The following is a 17,150-nucleotide window of genomic DNA, read 5'->3' as shown; positions in this document are numbered from 1 at the left end:
ACTACATACTTTGCTACAAGGCAACTTACCAATCCTCAATAGTACTATTTATGTAGCTCATTCCTTTTTTACATGATTCAGAAAGGTATATTAAGTGACTTCATAAAATTGATTTAAAAGTTTAGGACTTATTTTTAGTAAATCTGTCTGCCTTCAAATAACCCTAGCTTTCTTTTCCAGGAAGTCCCCAAATGTATGAATAATAATACAACCCTCTGGGAGTTTGTCTGAAAGTTCACGAAAATTCTTTGCGCTTTCTGCATATGGCCACTTTAGCTCATTCAATGGTACCTAGTATGAATGTGGTGAAAGTTAAAAGGGAAAATGAGCACAGTCTTCAGTACAGTCTTGCTTCACTGGAATGGCTCCATAAATAAATATTATTATAAAGTGTCTCATTTTTCCGCTTCAGTATTTGGTTCGGAATTCTAACTATTTTTTTGGCTGCACAACGTGGTTTGCAAGATCTTAGTTCCCTGGCCAGGGACTAAACCTGGGCCCTTGGTAGTGAATGCTCAGAATCCTAACCACTGGACTGACAAGGAATTCCAGAATTCTAACTTTTAAACTCTTTCATCTCTTTCAAGTTGTATCTCTCATCAGCCTGCAGGCTTCAGAACAACCACTCTGAACTATTTGACTTCTCCTATCACAGGCTGAGGAGCTGGGCTGACTCTGTCCAGTCATTACCACCAGTTCTTGGAGTTCCCTTCATTTCCACAGCACCAAGTGGTTTTTCTGTGGCTGTCAAACTTAAGCTAAAGAAGAAGTCCTCATGCTTTTTCTGAGAGGTGAGGTTTTTGCTAAGGCAAGCCAAGAGTTCACCATCTCATCAGTTTTGGAAGACAGTTTCTTAAATAGTAGAGAGATGTCTCTGTCTGTCTATCTATCAAATATAGGAATCTGAAATTTTTATTGAGCTTCACAGCCTAAAAAAGTTATTATACTTTATATAAGTCAGTTTCTGCAATCACCCTGAAAGGTAGCTATTATCACCCTCGCTTTAGAGATAGTAAATTGAGGTTAAGAGCGATTCAAAGATGTTTTCATGGTGACACAGTTGTTAAGACTTTTAACTGTGACTCAAACTCAGGATACTACCTGCAAAGTTGTCTGTATGCCAGATTCAAGAAAATCAATCATATCTTCTACCCAGCCCAGGTGGTTTCTACAGAATGCTCATTTCTATCAAGATTATATCACCTGTGTTACTAATAATCTGATAGATCATTTCTATCAGAGACACTACCTGCATTTCTTTTACATCTGCATCCAAATGGTCTTCAACACTCATTCACTCAAAGGTGATTCTGAGCCAGACCTGCTAAGTGACAGACCTTGTGTGCATCTAGAATTCCCACAAGTGTTTTCCTAGCAGAGCTGCTCTGATTCTCAGCCTCCATTTGTTCTACGCAGGCTCTTCATGAGACGCTCCATGTACAGGGCACTGCGCTTTGTGCTGCAGCAGACACAAAGGGGGTTAAGGGATGTTCAGTCCCCACCTTAAGGGGGCTTATAACCTACTGGAGAAAAGGCATATAAGTCATTCAAATCCAAGGCAGATTAAGAGTGGTGCCTTCTGTGGAGGTGCAAAGTTATAAGGAAAGGTGTCAGGAGGAGTGTGAGATGTGCCTTGCATGCGGAAGATTTCAGTATCTGGAGACGGGGCAGGGCACGCAACGTGGGCAGCAGAGGGCAAGAGCAAAAGGACAGAAAAGGAGAGACAGCGCGCCTGAGTCCAGGGAACCGTAGTTAAATCCATCCCATGGAAACATGGGCTGCATGGACGGCTGGAAGGACGGATAAACTGGAAAGGCTGCTTGGGAATCAGGCAGCGGAAAGCTCTGAATGCCCAGCAGGGATGTGTCTGTCTTACTCAGTTTGGGATGGGAAGTCACTCTAGGTCTCCGGGGTCAGATATAACTAGATCCAAGTTACGCCTTGTGGACAGTAATGAGGCAGCCGTGAGAAGATGACTTGGAGAATGAGAAACAGAGAGTTCAGTTCAGTCGCTCAGTTGGGTCCAACTCTCTGCGACCCCATGGACTGCAGCACACCAGGCTTCCCTATCACCAACTCCTGGAGCTTGCTCAAACTCGTGTCCACTGAGTCGGTGATGCCATCCAACCATCTCATCCTCTGTCGTCCCCTTCTCCTCCTGCCCTCAATCTTTCCCATCATTGGGGTCTTTTCCAATGAGTCAGTTCTTTGCATCAGTTGGTCAACGTATTGGTGTTTCGGCTTCAGCATCAGTCCTTCCAATGACATTTCCTTTAGAAATCAGACTGGTTGGATCTCCTTGCAGTCCAAGGGACTCTCAAGAGGCTTCTCCAACACCACAGTTCAAAAGCATCAGTGCTCAGCTTTCTTTATGGTCCAACTCTCACATCCATATGTGACTACTGAAAAAAACCATAGCTTTGACTAGATGGACCTTTGTCAGCAATGTGATGTCTCTGCTACTTAATATGCTGTCTAGGTTTGTCATAGTTTTTCTTCCAAGCAGCAAGCGTCTTTTAATTTCATGGCTGCAGTCACCATCTGCAGTGATTTTGGAGCCCAAAAAACAGAGTCAGAGAGAAACAGAGAGCCCAGGGGCAAACTCCCTTCTTTGCAGCTCTCATGGGAAACGCTTGAGTTTCTCATAGGAGCTCATCTAGGGCCCAGATGACCAAACCTTGCTCTTGGATACCATCTGTGCAGTCGCCCTCTCCCAAACCATAGGGGGAAAGATGTGTCCTATTTCCTACTCCAGTGCTTCTAGTCACAAGAGATATATCTTGACTTCTGTTTCACTATTCTCCATGAAGATCAGCTGAGCCGAGTCAGCTGAATGATGACTGGGGTTCACCTTTCAGGAAGGTGATTCTTCCCCACCCTCCACAAATCTCAGCAGGGGGTGCATGGGTCCCCGAAGGGTCAGGCCACCGAAGACGTCCTGCTGCTCTTTGTGATCCCTTGCTCGCCTGGTGCCTGCTTCCCCAACTCCCTACTCAGATGACTGTGCTCACCCCTTGCCCCAACTAGTGACTGTTCTAATCCTTGGGCAACTCCACCAGCTGGTTTACTAAATGTATTACTGTAACAGGGAAGAGTCGATTCCGACTCATGTTGGATTGGTTTCTTTGACTTTAACCTTTGCTTTCTGTTGCTGTTGTTAATATAACCATAGATGACGGCCTGCCTCAGGGAACACTGTCCCTCCGCCTGAATGTTAAAGTGGCTGTGTTCAGCTCACAGGGCGACAATCTGACTCCGCTCACCTGTGCCTGGCTGCAGAAAAGAAGAAGTTAACACATCCTCTCCTGTTCTGCAAAACAAGTGGCCTTTTTACGTTACTTCCTCACCGCCTTTCCCACTCTGTTCCATAAAACAAACTGGCATCCAGTCCCTGAAAAGATGATTTTTTGGAGACACTACTCTGCCATTCTCTTGGTCTGCCAGCTTTCTGAAAAAAGTCATATTCCTTGCCTGGACACCTGTCTCACGATTCACTGGCCTGTCATGTGGCAAGCAGAGTGAACTTGGACTCAGTAACATTACATCTGCCTTTAGTTAATCTGAGGTCATTAATCTCAGGGGGGCTGTGAGAGATGTGTCCCAGCTGCAGGTTTCCCTGGTAACTGACAGTCAACCAGTTGTCAGCTCCCCCTACAAATGGTAGCCTCCGTATCCCCTGAACAGCCAAGATTGCTGCCATGTCCTGCCTGCTGTCTGCCAGATACAGTGGGATGTCTCTCCAGGACCTTTTGCTGCAGACTTGTAAGAGCCCCTTTCCCGTAAACCAGTGATGTCTGTTGCCATTTCTGGGCTCTTTGTTCAGTCTTGAGGTTGGGCAACAAGACGTACAGGTGTCCAGGATGCAACCCAACACCGCCTCTGAACACCTCCACAGGGAGTTGCAACCACACACCACATCTTTTTCTTGGACCTGATGGACCCACTGACTTCCCTTTCTTGTTCCAGTCAGAATGTGCTGTTGCTCCTTCCGAGACCTTTCAGTGATGGCAAATCTTGGCATTTTTTCCTACTGCTCCAGGGAAACTTTTATGTCAAATTCTTCAACTCTCCCAACTCTAATTTCGGTATAAATTCCTCTTCGTTTTCTGAGAATTGTCATAGGACTCCTTTTAAAAAAATATTTTTTTCTAAGAGCTATTTATCTTTTCTAGTAGGCTGGCAGGTGGAGAGGTATGCACAATCATTTCCTCTTTTTTCTCCTGTAACATGGAAATCAGCTGGTATTAACAGCTGACTCACTGATGACTCTTCAAAGGAAAAGCATCTACCTGCCCAAGCATCTAGCATTCCCCCAGCCTCCACGGAGCAAATAGAAAGAAATCAGTTCAGGCGGAGGGGGAGTTTCTTCCTGTTTTTCCACTATGGCAGATTTAGAAGTAGAGTGAGATTCAGTGAGAGTGAAAACCTAGAGGCAGAGTTTTTCACTCTACCGAGGGCCTTTTAGCCGCTAAGCTGAGTGAGCTAAAAGAGAAACCTTCCAGAGCATTTAAAATAGTTTAGATAGCTTCCCAAAAGGGAAGCTCCTCCTCTAAAGAGCAGGGTGGTTTTTATATAAACTGAATAGCTTGGGTTCTCAGAAGACGAGCTGTTCCTTCGGTAGATCTGAGGCAAAATGGGGTTATCAGAACCAAGGTAGAGAGATGGGGGAATTGACCTCCCAACACAGCTTCAGGTGGGGCAAAGGGAGCAGGAATGGTTGAACCATCAGCTAAATCACAAACCAGGTCCCCAACTCCTTCCATGATCTGAAACCGCACCCCAGCCCCTGAGAGGCCAAGAGGAACCGAGAAAGCAGACTTGAGTGTTGGGTGGGAGTGGGAGGAGGGAAGGAGGATACTGGAAACTGACATAAAAGAAGGCACTAAAAGCCCGTTCCTTTTGGCTTTTAACTCTATTGTCCCATGAACGCTAAGAATTAGGAGTTTCTTTCAGTTCCTAACACCTGCAGCTTTAAGTGTTCAATCACAATTAGAGTCTGAGAGAGTCTGAAGTGCTCGAAGGATCTCCTTTGTAAAGCAAATTGAAATAAATAAAAAATCTCTGCAGGAAGGACCAATCCTCCTCTTTTTTTTTTTTATTAAAAACATCAGGCAGCACAGACACGTATCTGTCACATTCCTCAATAAGCAGGAACAGGTGCTGTCCCCAGGGCACGGGCAGAAGAGGAGGAGATGGAAAAACAGTGACCTTCTTCTCTGGGAGTCATTCTTAGTATACCGTAGTAACTCACTTTGACAGAGAAACATTTGACAGCAGGGGGAACAACCAAGTGACAGATCTGTGTAAATTGGCCCAAAACAGGTAGAAAAGAGAGCCGTTCATTTAGTTCCACCTGTGAGATGTATTGTCTCCATCAAGTCCTGGCCACATGCCTCTACCGGAGCACGAAGAATGGGGTGAGTGGCTATTACAGGCTGAGTGCTTGTGTTCCCCTCAAATTCATATGTTGAAGCCCTGGTCCTCAGCGTGACGGTATTAGGAAGTGGACCTCTGGGAGGTAATTCGGTTTAGATGAGGTCATGAGGGTAGGGCCCTCCTGATGGCATCAGTGTCCGTATAAGAAAAGGAAGACAGAGTTTTCTCTTTCTCTCTCTCCACCAGTACACACCGAGGGAAGGCCATGTGAGGACACAGTGAGAAGGTGGCCATTTACAAGCCAGCACACAGGCTCTGACCAGGCACCCAATCTGCTGGCAGCTTGACCCTGGACTTACCAGTCTCCGGTACTATGGGAAATTAAAGTCTATTGCTTAAGCCACAGACTTTATGGAGTTTATGGTATGTGTTACAGCAGATCGAACTAATATAGTGGCTTAATTGCCCTGGGTCCTGTCCCTTCAGGAACTGGATCCAGAATAACGGGGCAATCCCAAAGCGCATTTTGGCCATAAGCAGTCTTCCTTCTTTCTCCAGATATCAACCCACCCTCCCTGTACAGATAAATATACAATTAGAAGAATTTGGTATTGAAAGTTGAAATGAATGGTGGATGGAACCACCTAAAGGAAAGAAGACCCCCCCCAAATCCTGGAAGAGGCAGAGAGGATTTTTAAGAAAATTATTTCTACAAACTTGCTTACCTTTGTTTAAGCGTCCCATGACAGTAAATTCAAAATATTTGCTGTGGTCAGCTGAAGAGTAAAGGCCGAAGATGGTGGCTGAGCTTTTCGACTGTAGCTTGAAGGTGGAGATCACATAGAGCTCATTCAGAGTGGGGTCTGTCAGGATTGGCTGCAGAACACTTGGATTCAGCCTCTGGCTGGCAGATGGGAGAAGGTCAAAGACTGGGGAGAATGGGAAGACAAGGACAATCAGTGAAAGGTTTAACTTAGGGACAAACATGTTTTGTTGTTGTTTGTTTTTTTTTTTTGAGGGGGAATAATTTTCACAGTAAGCAATAAATTAAACTGATATTACAATCATTTTTCCACATTGTCAAACTCACCAGCTCTCTCTTATCACTCTACCGTGACTGGATATTTGAGCCAGAAGAAATATAGCACAATATTCATCACCAAGTTATAGACCCCAAGAGAAGACAAAATTTGCAAACCCATTTTGCCTGAAGAAGTGACTCTGAAAATGCCCATCAGGAAAAACACTAAATGTTTAGTATGTGGGGGATCAGGAAAGAACATGGGCTTCCCAGCTGGGGCTAGTGGTAAAGAACCCACCTGCCAACATAGGAGACAGAAGAGACAAAGCAGGTTTGATCCTTGGGTCGGGATGATCCCCTGGAGGAGGGCATGACAACCCACTCCAGTACTCCTGCCTGGAGAATCCCATGGACAGAGGAGCCTGGCGGGCTATAGTCCACGGGATCGCAGAGAGCTGGACATGACTGAAGCAACCTCAGCATGCACGTATGCGTACAGGTAAGAGCATCCAAGTCGCTGTTTTTCTTATGTCCCCTAGTAGTGAATTTCTGCCTTGGGATCCCTCAGGTGCCTACTGGACCAAATCCAACTGTCGATTCCTGGTCAGTAATAAATGACAACAGGGGAATGCCACATAAAGCATGGGTGTGGTGGGAGATACAGTGTCAACAAAACAATTTGCTACCTTTGTAGGACCTAAGTGTGCCTTTGTGCATTTACAGTTCTCCAATATTTCTCTGCTAAGAAATCCTGACTCTGACAATGTGGAAACAAAATAGAAACAAAAGAGTACAACGTGCTTTCTATCTCTTGACTGTAACCCAACAGAGTTGGTCTACAAAATCTAGAATCTAAATTTATATTGTACAAGTTGCCTTTGATACAAGCCAGCTGCTCTTTTAAACTTTATGAAAGGTATAAAAAAAAAGTGTGCCCAGTTAATTTCAAAGGCAAAGGCCAAATTTTGGTAACTCTCGCTAGACTGTTACCTAGTATTTCTTTTGGTTTATGCAAAATTGTTTGAACAATTCCACAGCCTGCAAGAACTTCAGGCTCCAGAGCTGTTTTCTGGATATAATAATCTGGTTACTAAAGACGGTCATAGTATTCGTAGTTTATAAAGAGTTCTTACAAATCAATGAAATAAGCACCCTAACAGAAAAAAAATGGGCATATAACATGCAAAAACAATTTACAGAAAAGGTATTACATGGGCGAATGAGTACATAAATAATGTGTTCCCATGCTTAACTAACGATGAAGGAATTGCTAACTTAAACCTGAAGGTAGGGCTTCCCCCTGGTGATCCAGTTAAGAATATACCTGCAACGCAGGGGACCCTGGTTCGATCCCTGCTCTGAGAAGATCCCACATGCTGCAGGGCAACTAAATGCGTGTGCCACAACTGCTGAGCCAGTGCCCTAGAGCTCGCAAGGCACAACCAAGGAGCCCACACACCGCAACTACTGAAGCCTGTGTGCCAAGAGCTTGTGCTCAACAAGAGAAGCCTCCACAATGAGAAGCCTGCACAGGGCAAGGGAGGGGAGCCCTGCTCCCCGCAACCAGAGACAGCCCTAGCCCAGCAAAAAACACAGAGCACAGCCATACATAAATAAACAAACGTCAAAAAACACATTAAGGTATTGTTTCCCTCATCAAACTGAAAAAACATAGTGACTAGACAGGGGAAGCGGTAACACCAGGGTTTCTGGTTTGTTTGCAGACTAGTCTGTGCCTTTAATACTTTTCCTGAAACATACTGAGGCTTCACAGAGCATTCTCAATGCTTTCTATAGCAATAACCCTTTAATTTTCAAATGTGTTCTCATCCTGTCCCCTGATGGATGCACGGTCATTAAGTAGCTCAAATAGAAAATAAAGATGCAGATTTACTTCATTTGGGCTCAGTTCTCTGGGCCCCAGGCCTAGATAGAGGAAAGCAACTCTATTACCTAAACCACAGAAGCTGAAATCCTCTAGACAAAGAATACTCCAGTGATTGACTTGGTCTCTGCTTCCTCTGAAAAAACAATAAATACAACAATAGCCAACTGTCGGTGAGAATTCGGGGAACTGGGTACTCACAAACCAGTGGGTAAAAATTTACACTAGAATAAACACTTTGAAGCCAGTTTAAAAAACAGTATCAAAGATCCTAAGACACACATGCTCTTTGACTTAGTGACTCTACTAAAGGAATTTATCTTAAGACAATAATGGATAACACAGTAATGTATTTAGGTCCAAGGAGATTCACCACCAGTATTAGGTCTAAAGCTTCTACATAGGAAGGAGTTACGTGAAAATCTAATTGGAAGAGGTGGGAACCTTGGATCTTTGCTGGCATAGCATTTCACCTCTCTTTACCAGAGATAGTAGGGTTTGACAGAGATTACAAGGGTTCAGCCATCCTAAGTCATCCTGTGGCACTGCAAATGTTCAATAAATAATCTACAATTTCAAAACACTGGAAACAATCAAGTGTCCTAAGCTAGAGCCCTGGCTAAATATATTTTATGCTGCACTTAGTCTCATCCAACTCTTTGCGACCCCATGGACTGTAGCCAGACAGGCTTCCCTGTCCATGACAATTCTTCAGGCTAACATACTGGAGTGGGTTGCCATGCCCTCCTCCAGGGGATCTTCCCAACCCAGGGATAGAACCCAGGTCTCTCAAATTGCAGGCAGATTCTCCACTGTCTGAGCCACCAGGGAAGCCCAAGAATACTGGGGTGGGGAGCCTATCCCTTCTCCAGGGGATCTTCCCAACCAGGAATCGAACCAGGGTCTCCTGCACTGCAGGCGGATTCTTTACCAGCTGAGCTACCCAGGAAATTCTGGTCCACCCCAAAAGAGGAATACTACCTATTAAAAAGGGTAACACAGCTGAATACTTACAAGGGAAAGATGCTCATGACATATTAAGGGGAGAAAGATTATCACAGTAATCCAAGTCTATGTCCCAACTAGTAATGCTAAAGAAGCTGAAGTTGAATGGTTCTATGAAGACCTACAAGACCTTCTAGAACTAACACCCAAAAAAGAAGTCCTTTTCTTTATAGGGGACTGGAATGCAAAAGTAGGAAGTCAAGAGATACGTGGAGTAATAGGCAAACTTGACCCTGGAGTACAGAATGAAGTAGGGCAAAGGCTAACAGAGTTTTGCCAAGAGAACACACTGGTCATAGCAAACACCCTCTTCCAATAACACAAGACAAGACTCTGCACATGGACATCACCAATTGGTCAACACTGAAATCAGAATGATTATATTCTTTGCAGCCAAAGATGGAAAAGCTGTATACAGTCAGCAAAAATAAGACCGGGAGCTGACTGTGGCTCAGATCATGAACTCCTTACTGCCAAATTCAGACTTAAATTGAAGAAAGTAGGGAAAACCACTAGACCATTCAAGTAAGACCTAAATCAAATCCCTTACAATTATACAGTGGAAGTGAGAAATAGATTCATGGGATTAGATCTGATAGACAGAGTGCCTGAAGAACTATGGATGGATGTTTGTGACATTGTACAGGAGGCAGAGATCAAGACCATCCCCAAGAAAAAGAAGTGCAAAAAGGCAAAATGGATGTCTGAGGAGGACTTACAAATAGCTGAGAAAAGAAGAGAAGCTAAAGGCAAAAGAGAAAAGGAAAGATATACCCATTTGAATGCAGGGTTCCAAAGAATAGCAAGGAGAGATAAGAAAGCCTTCCTCAGAGATCAATGCAAATAAATAGAGGAAATCAATAGAATGGGAAAAACGAGAGATCTCTTCAAGAAAATTAGAGATACCAAGGGAACATTTCATGCAAAGATGGGCACAATAAAGGACAGAAATGGTATGGACCTAACAGAAGCAGAAAATGTTAAGAAGAGGTGGCAAGAATACACAGAAGAACTATACAAAAAAGATCTTCACGACCCAGATAATCACGATGGTGTGATCACTCACCTAGAGCCAGACATCCTGGAATGTGAAGTCAAGTGGGCCTTAGGAAGCATCACTACGAACAAAGCTAGTGGAGGTGATGGAATTCCAGTTGAGCTATTTCAAATTCTAAAAGATGATGCTGTGAAAGTGCTACACTCAAGATGATAGCAAATTTGGAAAACTCAGCAGTGGCCACAGGAGTGGAAAAGGTCAGTTTTCATTCCAATCCCAAAGAAAGGCAGTGCCAAAGAATGCTCAAACTACCACACAATTGTACTCATCTCACACGCTAGCAAAGTAACACTCAAAATTCTCCAAGCAAGGCTTCCACAGTACATGAACCGTGACCTTCCAGATGTTCAAGCTGGATTTAGAAAAGGCAGAGGAACCAGAGATCAAATTGCCAACATCCGTTGGATCACTGAAAAAGCAGGAGAGTTCCAGAAAAACATCTACTTCTGCTTTATTGGCTGTGCCAAAGCCTTTGACTGTGTGGATCACAACAAACTGTGGAAAATTCTTAAAGAGATGGGAATACCAGACCACCTTACCTGCCTCTTGAGAAATCTATATGCAGGTCAGGAAGCAACAGTTAGAACTGGACATGGGACAGACTGGTTTGAAATTGGGAAAGTAGTACATCAAGGCTGTATATTGTCACCCTGCTTATTTAACTTTAATGCAGAGTACATCATGAGAAACGCTGGGCTGGATGAAGCACAAGCTGGGATCAAGATTGCCAGGAGAAATGTCAATAACCTCAGATATACAGATGATACCACCCTTATGGCAGAAAGCAAAGAACTAAAAAGCCTCTTGATGAAAGTGAAAGAAGAGAGTGAAAAAGCTGGCTTAAAGCTCAACATTCAAAAACTAAGATCTTGGCATCTGGTCCCATCACTTCATGGCAAATAGGTGGGGAAACAATGGGAACAGTGACAGACTTTATTTTCTTGGGCTCCAAAATCACTGCAGATGGTGACTGCAGTCATTAAATTAAAAGATGCTTGCTCCTTGGAAGAAAAGCTATGACCAACCTAGACAGCATATTAAAAAGCAGAGACATTACTCTGCCAACAAAGGTCCAGTCAAACCATAGTCAAAGCTATGGTTTTCCAGTAGTCATGTATGGATGTGAGAGTTGGACTATAAAGAAAGCTGAGCACTGAAAAATTGATGCTTTTGAACTGTGGCATTGGAGGAGACTCTTGAGAGTCCCTTGAACTACAAGGAGATCCAACCAGTCCATCCTAAAGGAAATCAGTCCTGAATATTCACTGGAAGGACTGATGCTGAAGCTGAAACTCCAATACTTTGGCCACTGATTCATTGAAAAGACCCTGATCCTGGGAAAGATTGAAAGCGGGAGGAGAAGGGGACGACAGAGGATGAGATGGTTTGATGGCATCACCGAATCAATGGACATGAGTTTGAGTAAACTCTGGGATTTGGTGATGGACAGGGAAGCCTGGCGTGCTGCAGTCCATGGGGTCGCAAAGAGTCGGACATGACTGAGCGACTGATCTACACTACAAAAAGAACTGAAAAGCAATATGACAAAATGCTAACATGAATAGTACCTATCTCTGGGCTGTATGATTATATTTACATTTTAAACTTCCTTTTGTTTATCCAATTTTCTGTTGTTGTTTTTTTTTTTTTTACAATTAAGATGTATTACTTTTCTAAGAAAAAATAGTTACAAAAGAAATAGGTAAAAGCCTAGTTACTTAGGAATGTCTACTCTTTTTATAAGATGATCTGTCTTCAGGTTGGATCTGTATGCTTTCATGTATACTGAGAAACTTTCACAATTAGTGAAATTAACTCTAGCAGTGTTGGAAAGCAGATTATCTATTATGTTCTTTCTTGTGTCCCACATTCCCCAAACGTGAGGATTGCTGCCCAGTATACTTCAAGAGGGGGTGGAGAATTTTTACACTTACAGAGAACTGGAAACTTTATATTTTCACCAGTGAAAGAGAAGGGAAATAAGATAACATATTTAAAAGTTCCCTCTAGGACAAGACATCTTCAGGAAAGAGATGTGTGTTTCAAGGATGGGAACTGCATGCAGAACTAAACTCTTGGTATTCCTGATTGTTGCTTTGACCATGATTACTTCATAATTCACCTCCAAGTAAATCAACCACATTTCAATCTGTATGGTTCTTCTAATCCACTGTCTTCGCTCTCAAGAGGCAGAGTTGGGATTAGTTAGTAATGAGTTTGGAGAGCATTCTGAAAAGGAAATGAGGCACTACAAGTTTCTATTAATGTTATTACACTTCAGTAATAGTGCCAAGATCCAAGCACAATCTTCTAGTGTTACAGGTGAAATTACTGCTACCAATAAGCCCAACCACCATGTCATGAAAATCAAATACTTACTAATAAGACTAGTAAGGCAGCTCAGAGGAAAAAGGAAACAAGAAAATTTTTCAGCTGAGCTGATAGCTGCAAGACTAATCAATTCAATAAAGGAATCTATCAGAAATTTGACTTAATCAGATCATCTACAGCAATTAAATTAACCAGATAATGTAGGTAAAGCCTGATTTCAAGTCTCCACAAAACAGGCAGCTCTGTCTCAGGAGAAGCAAAATCCATACCTGCACACCATGAAGTTGCGTGTTCAAATGTCAAGAAATCGAGTAACACAAAATATTAGACCCATGAATTCAAACATGTTAAATAATGTCTGCAATAAGAAAGTTTTTGAATTGTGTTAAAAAGCTTCCTTCTGACACCAAAAGCAAAGGCAACAAAGAAAAGTAAACAAGTGAGACTACATGAAACTAAAAGGCGTCTATACAGCAAGGGAAACCAGTGAAATGAAAACGCAACCTATGGAGTGGGAGAAAACATCTGCACATCACATCTCTGCTGTAGTTAATATCCAAAACACATAATGAATTCATACAACTCAACAGAAAAGACAAGCAAAACAACAAAGAACTACAACCAAATATATTTAAAATTGGGCAGAAAATCCAAACAAACTTTTCCCCAAAGAAGACAGCCAGCCAGCGTATATATGAGCAGATGCCCAACATCACTAATAACCAGAGAAATGCAAATCAAAACCATAGTGACATGTTACCTTACACCTGTTAGAATGGCTATTATTAAAAAGACAAGAAACAGCAAGTGTTGGTGAGAATGTGGGTAAAAGGGAACACTTGTACACCACTGGTGGGAATGCAAGTTGGTGCAGTCACTATGGAAAACAGTATGAAGGTTTCTCAAAAAATTAAAAATAGAACTACCATCAGTTCAGTTCAGTTCAGTCGCTCAGTCGTGTCCGACTCTTTGCGACCCCATGAACCGCAGCACACCAGGCCTCCCTGTCCATCACCAACTCCCGGAGTTTACTCAAACTCATGTCCATCGAGTCGGTGATGCCATCCAGCCATCTCATCCTCTGTCGTCCCCTTCTCCTCCTGCCCCCAATCCCTCCCAGCATCAGGGTCTTTTCCAATGAGTCAACTCTTCGCATGAGGTGGCCAAAGTATTGGAGTTTCAGCTTCAGCATCAGTCCTTCCAATGAACACCCAGGACTTATCTCCTTTAGGATGGACTGGTTGGATCTCCTTGCAGTCCAAGGGACTCTCAAGAGTCTTCTCCAACACCACAGTTCAAAAGCATCAATGATCCAGCAATTCTACCCCTGGGTATTTATCCAAAGAAAATGAAACCATTAACTCCAAAAGATACATGGAGTTATTCATCACAGCACTATTTATAATAGCCAAGATATGAAAACAACCTGTGTCTATCAATGGATGAATGGATAAAGAAAATGACATATATATGTGTATAGACACATATATGAGAGTATTATCCAATCATAAAAAAGGAATGAAATCTTGCCATTTATAACAACATGGATGGACTTCATGGGTATTATGCTAAGTGCAATTAAGTCAGGTGGGGGAAAAACAAATTACGTATGATCTCACATGTGGAATCTTAAAAACAAACAAACAAGAAGAATCTCATAGAATGCAGAGAACAGACTAATGGTTGCCAGAAGTGGGAGTGGTGGTTGTGGGGGTGAAACAGACGGAGAAGGCCAAAAGGGACAAACTTCTAGTTATAAAATAAGCCGTGGGGATATAACGTACAGCCTGGTGACTACAGTTAATAGTACTGTATTGCATATTTGAGAGTTGCTAAGAGAGTAGATCTTAAAGTCCTCATCATAAGGAAAAAAACTGCAGCCATGTCTGGCCACAGATATTAACTAGACTTGTGGTGAATGTTTTGCAATGTATACAATTATCAAATCATTATGTTGTACACTTTAACATGACATTATATGCCAACTATACATTAATTTTTTTAAAAAAAAGGTTTCCTTTCTTATCTTCCCAGAAGGTTACAATGAATAAACTACAGTGTTTTAAACATTTCAACTCAAAACTAAAAGCAGTTCAGTACCCCCTGACAATACAATTCTGGTCTCCCCGACTGGAATCAGAATGAGTTACTTGGTGAAATGCAAAGTTTAAACGGGTAATTACTGCAGTGGGAGGGGAAGGGGCCAGGACAAGCAATCTCGATTCTGGCTTCCTAGAAATAGCAATTTTTACTTCAAGTTTTATTTCCTTAGCCGGAAAGAAATTAACCCCAGGCATCAATTTCAAACAGATGAAGGCTATCACTGGCTAGCCAATTAGAGCCCTAAGATCTTTTCTTGGTTAAATAACTTCTTCCTTTCGGTCTTCCCAAAATTCTATTTAAGCTTAAGTGCTTTCTGCACAACGGTTCTTTTCACAAAGGGGTTTGAAGATTGATTATCCAAGTGCTTTTCAAGTTATTTATCGACTTTTTAACCTCTGTAGAGAAAGACCCATTTCTTAGCCTTCCTGTTCAATTTACCTCCAGAATCAAGAGATCAAGCCAACTCCCAAAGCCCCAGCAGAGCTGGAGCAGGAAAAGGTTAGTGGCAGGGCAACAGAGTAATACTGCACCTTTCTTAGGTATGTGACCTCAGAGGAGGGTAACGTCGAAGGATTTAGGATGTCACCGCTGAGGGGAGGGCGGACCACAGTGCCGCAGGGCAGGGAACCCAGATTTCACCGTACTCCAGGCGGGACGTGTTCGAGGTCTAGGGCCGCGCTACAAGCTTGGAAGTGAACCCCACCTCTTTGCCTAGATTGAAAATAAATTTTACACCCCCCTCCCCTCCAAACTATTGTATAGGGAGTTGATCTCACCGCCAGTTAATCGAACCTCCGAAAATTCTAATCTCTAATGACCTATTCCAAGCACAATACGCTTTGCCTCGGGCCCGAGAGGCACAGAGAGGTGCCCGGAGGGACCCAGGAGCCAAGGGCGGAGCAGCGCGCGGGGCTGGTCCCTCCGTTCGCCCCAGCGGAGCTGCGGGACGGCGGGCTCGGTGGCCCGGAGCCCGGCCCGCACCCACTTACCCTGCGGGGTGGCCTGGGCGCCGGCCCCCAGCCAGGGCTGCAGGGCCAGGTGCAGCAGGAGGACGGTGGCTCCGCGCGGGGCCAGCATGTTGGCTCTCCGCGCTCCCCGCGGGCGCGCGGGAGTCTCGGCAGCTGGGCCCCCGCCTGGGCGTGCGGGCGGCGCGCGGCCCCGGGTCGGGCTTCCCGCGGGCGGCGCAGGTGAGACGAGCGCGGCGGGTCCAGGCAGCCGTCGGGGGCCGCGCTCGCGTCCTGGCGCCGCGGAGCTGGGTGCGCTGGCGGCAGGGCTGCGCGCTTTATGGTCCGGCCGGCCGGGGCGGGGAAGGGCCGAGGCCGGGGCGGCCCCTTTGGCCAGGATCCCCTTTGGCCGGGAAGTGTGGGGGTGGCCGGAGCGGCGGAGAGAAAGGCGTGAGCGTGGGGACCGGGGACGAGAAGGGGCCCCCCCTCCGCCCGACTCGGTTCTGGGGAGGTGGGCGTGGTCGCCGGTCCCGGACGGACGAGGAAGTTAGGAGGGTGGGAAGAGCGAGGATGGAGCTGGCAAGAAAGTGAGGACACGCAGGACAGCGAAGAAGGAGAAGAGGGGGGCAAAGGAAGCAGAAAATGACACTGACCCGCTAGCTTTGGGCACCGTCCCTCCCCCACCTCTTCTTTTCTGACCGGAACATTGTTTGGACAAGCTTTTAACACCCGTCTTGGGCTCTGCGCGAACTTCTGCCTCCCAAGGTGGTCCAGTGAACAATTCGTCTCTTTTCTTTCTTCAAGCTTGTCTTGAATACTTCAGATGATGAATATTTTCCCCATCAGGCTTTGGGATGTGAACAGTGAATGTTTCAAAGTTTTTGAGTTTTTAATGGAAATAAAACACATCTCAAGGAATCTATCCAGACAGAACCATTTATAGGATGGTAGAGTTTTATGGAGTATTTTTTTCCAAATACTTGTCTGCCCACTTCTGTTTCACCCTCCCAAAAGATTCCAAGTGACAGTTTAAAGCTATGGAAGTAGGACCTAAAAGAGGGGGAAGGAACATAAGGAATTAGCCTTCCTTCTAGGCAAAGCCCCCTAAAAATAATGTGGATTAACTAGAGGAAAAAATATTTCAGAACAATGGTAACTTTCCCCTCATAAACAATCTTGACTAATGGAGAAAATCCAGCAATGTATTTATATCCCTTTCTTTAAGTCTCAAAGAATTCCATTTCAAAGTTTAAGAATAAGCCACACACTGCCACAAGCTGGAAGATTAACTCATCATCTTATTCCCAAACTGTACTAGAGGAACTCCAGTTGTGATTCCATTTAGAGCTAATGACCTGGAAATTTCTGAGCTATAGTCAGAGTTCCTTTCTATTATATGTATTCGAGGTCTACCATACTCTAGTTCGG

General features: G+C 44.2%; 1 protein-coding gene across 1 annotated transcript in view; it reads right to left on the bottom strand.

Annotated features, from left to right (window-relative positions):
* The window catches only part of THBS4 (thrombospondin 4), a 54,381-nt gene extending 38,078 nt beyond the window's left edge, over positions 1-16,303 (bottom strand). The window contains exons 1-2 of the mRNA XM_043470764.1: positions 15,768-16,303; positions 6,102-6,305 (exon numbers count right to left, since the gene is read on the bottom strand). Of these exons, the coding sequence (XP_043326699.1) occupies positions 6,102-6,305; positions 15,768-15,855 (292 nt within the window). The 5' untranslated portion in view covers positions 15,856-16,303. The remainder of the gene's footprint in view (positions 1-6,101; positions 6,306-15,767) is intronic.
* Between the last annotated feature and the right edge of the window lie 847 nt (positions 16,304-17,150).

Source organism: Cervus canadensis, chromosome 6, assembly GCF_019320065.1.
Source record: "Cervus canadensis isolate Bull #8, Minnesota chromosome 6, ASM1932006v1, whole genome shotgun sequence".
Taxonomy (NCBI): domain Eukaryota; kingdom Metazoa; phylum Chordata; class Mammalia; order Artiodactyla; family Cervidae; genus Cervus; species Cervus canadensis.
Note: the sequence above shows the minus strand (reverse complement) of the source record. Positions and strands in the feature narration are given on the sequence as shown.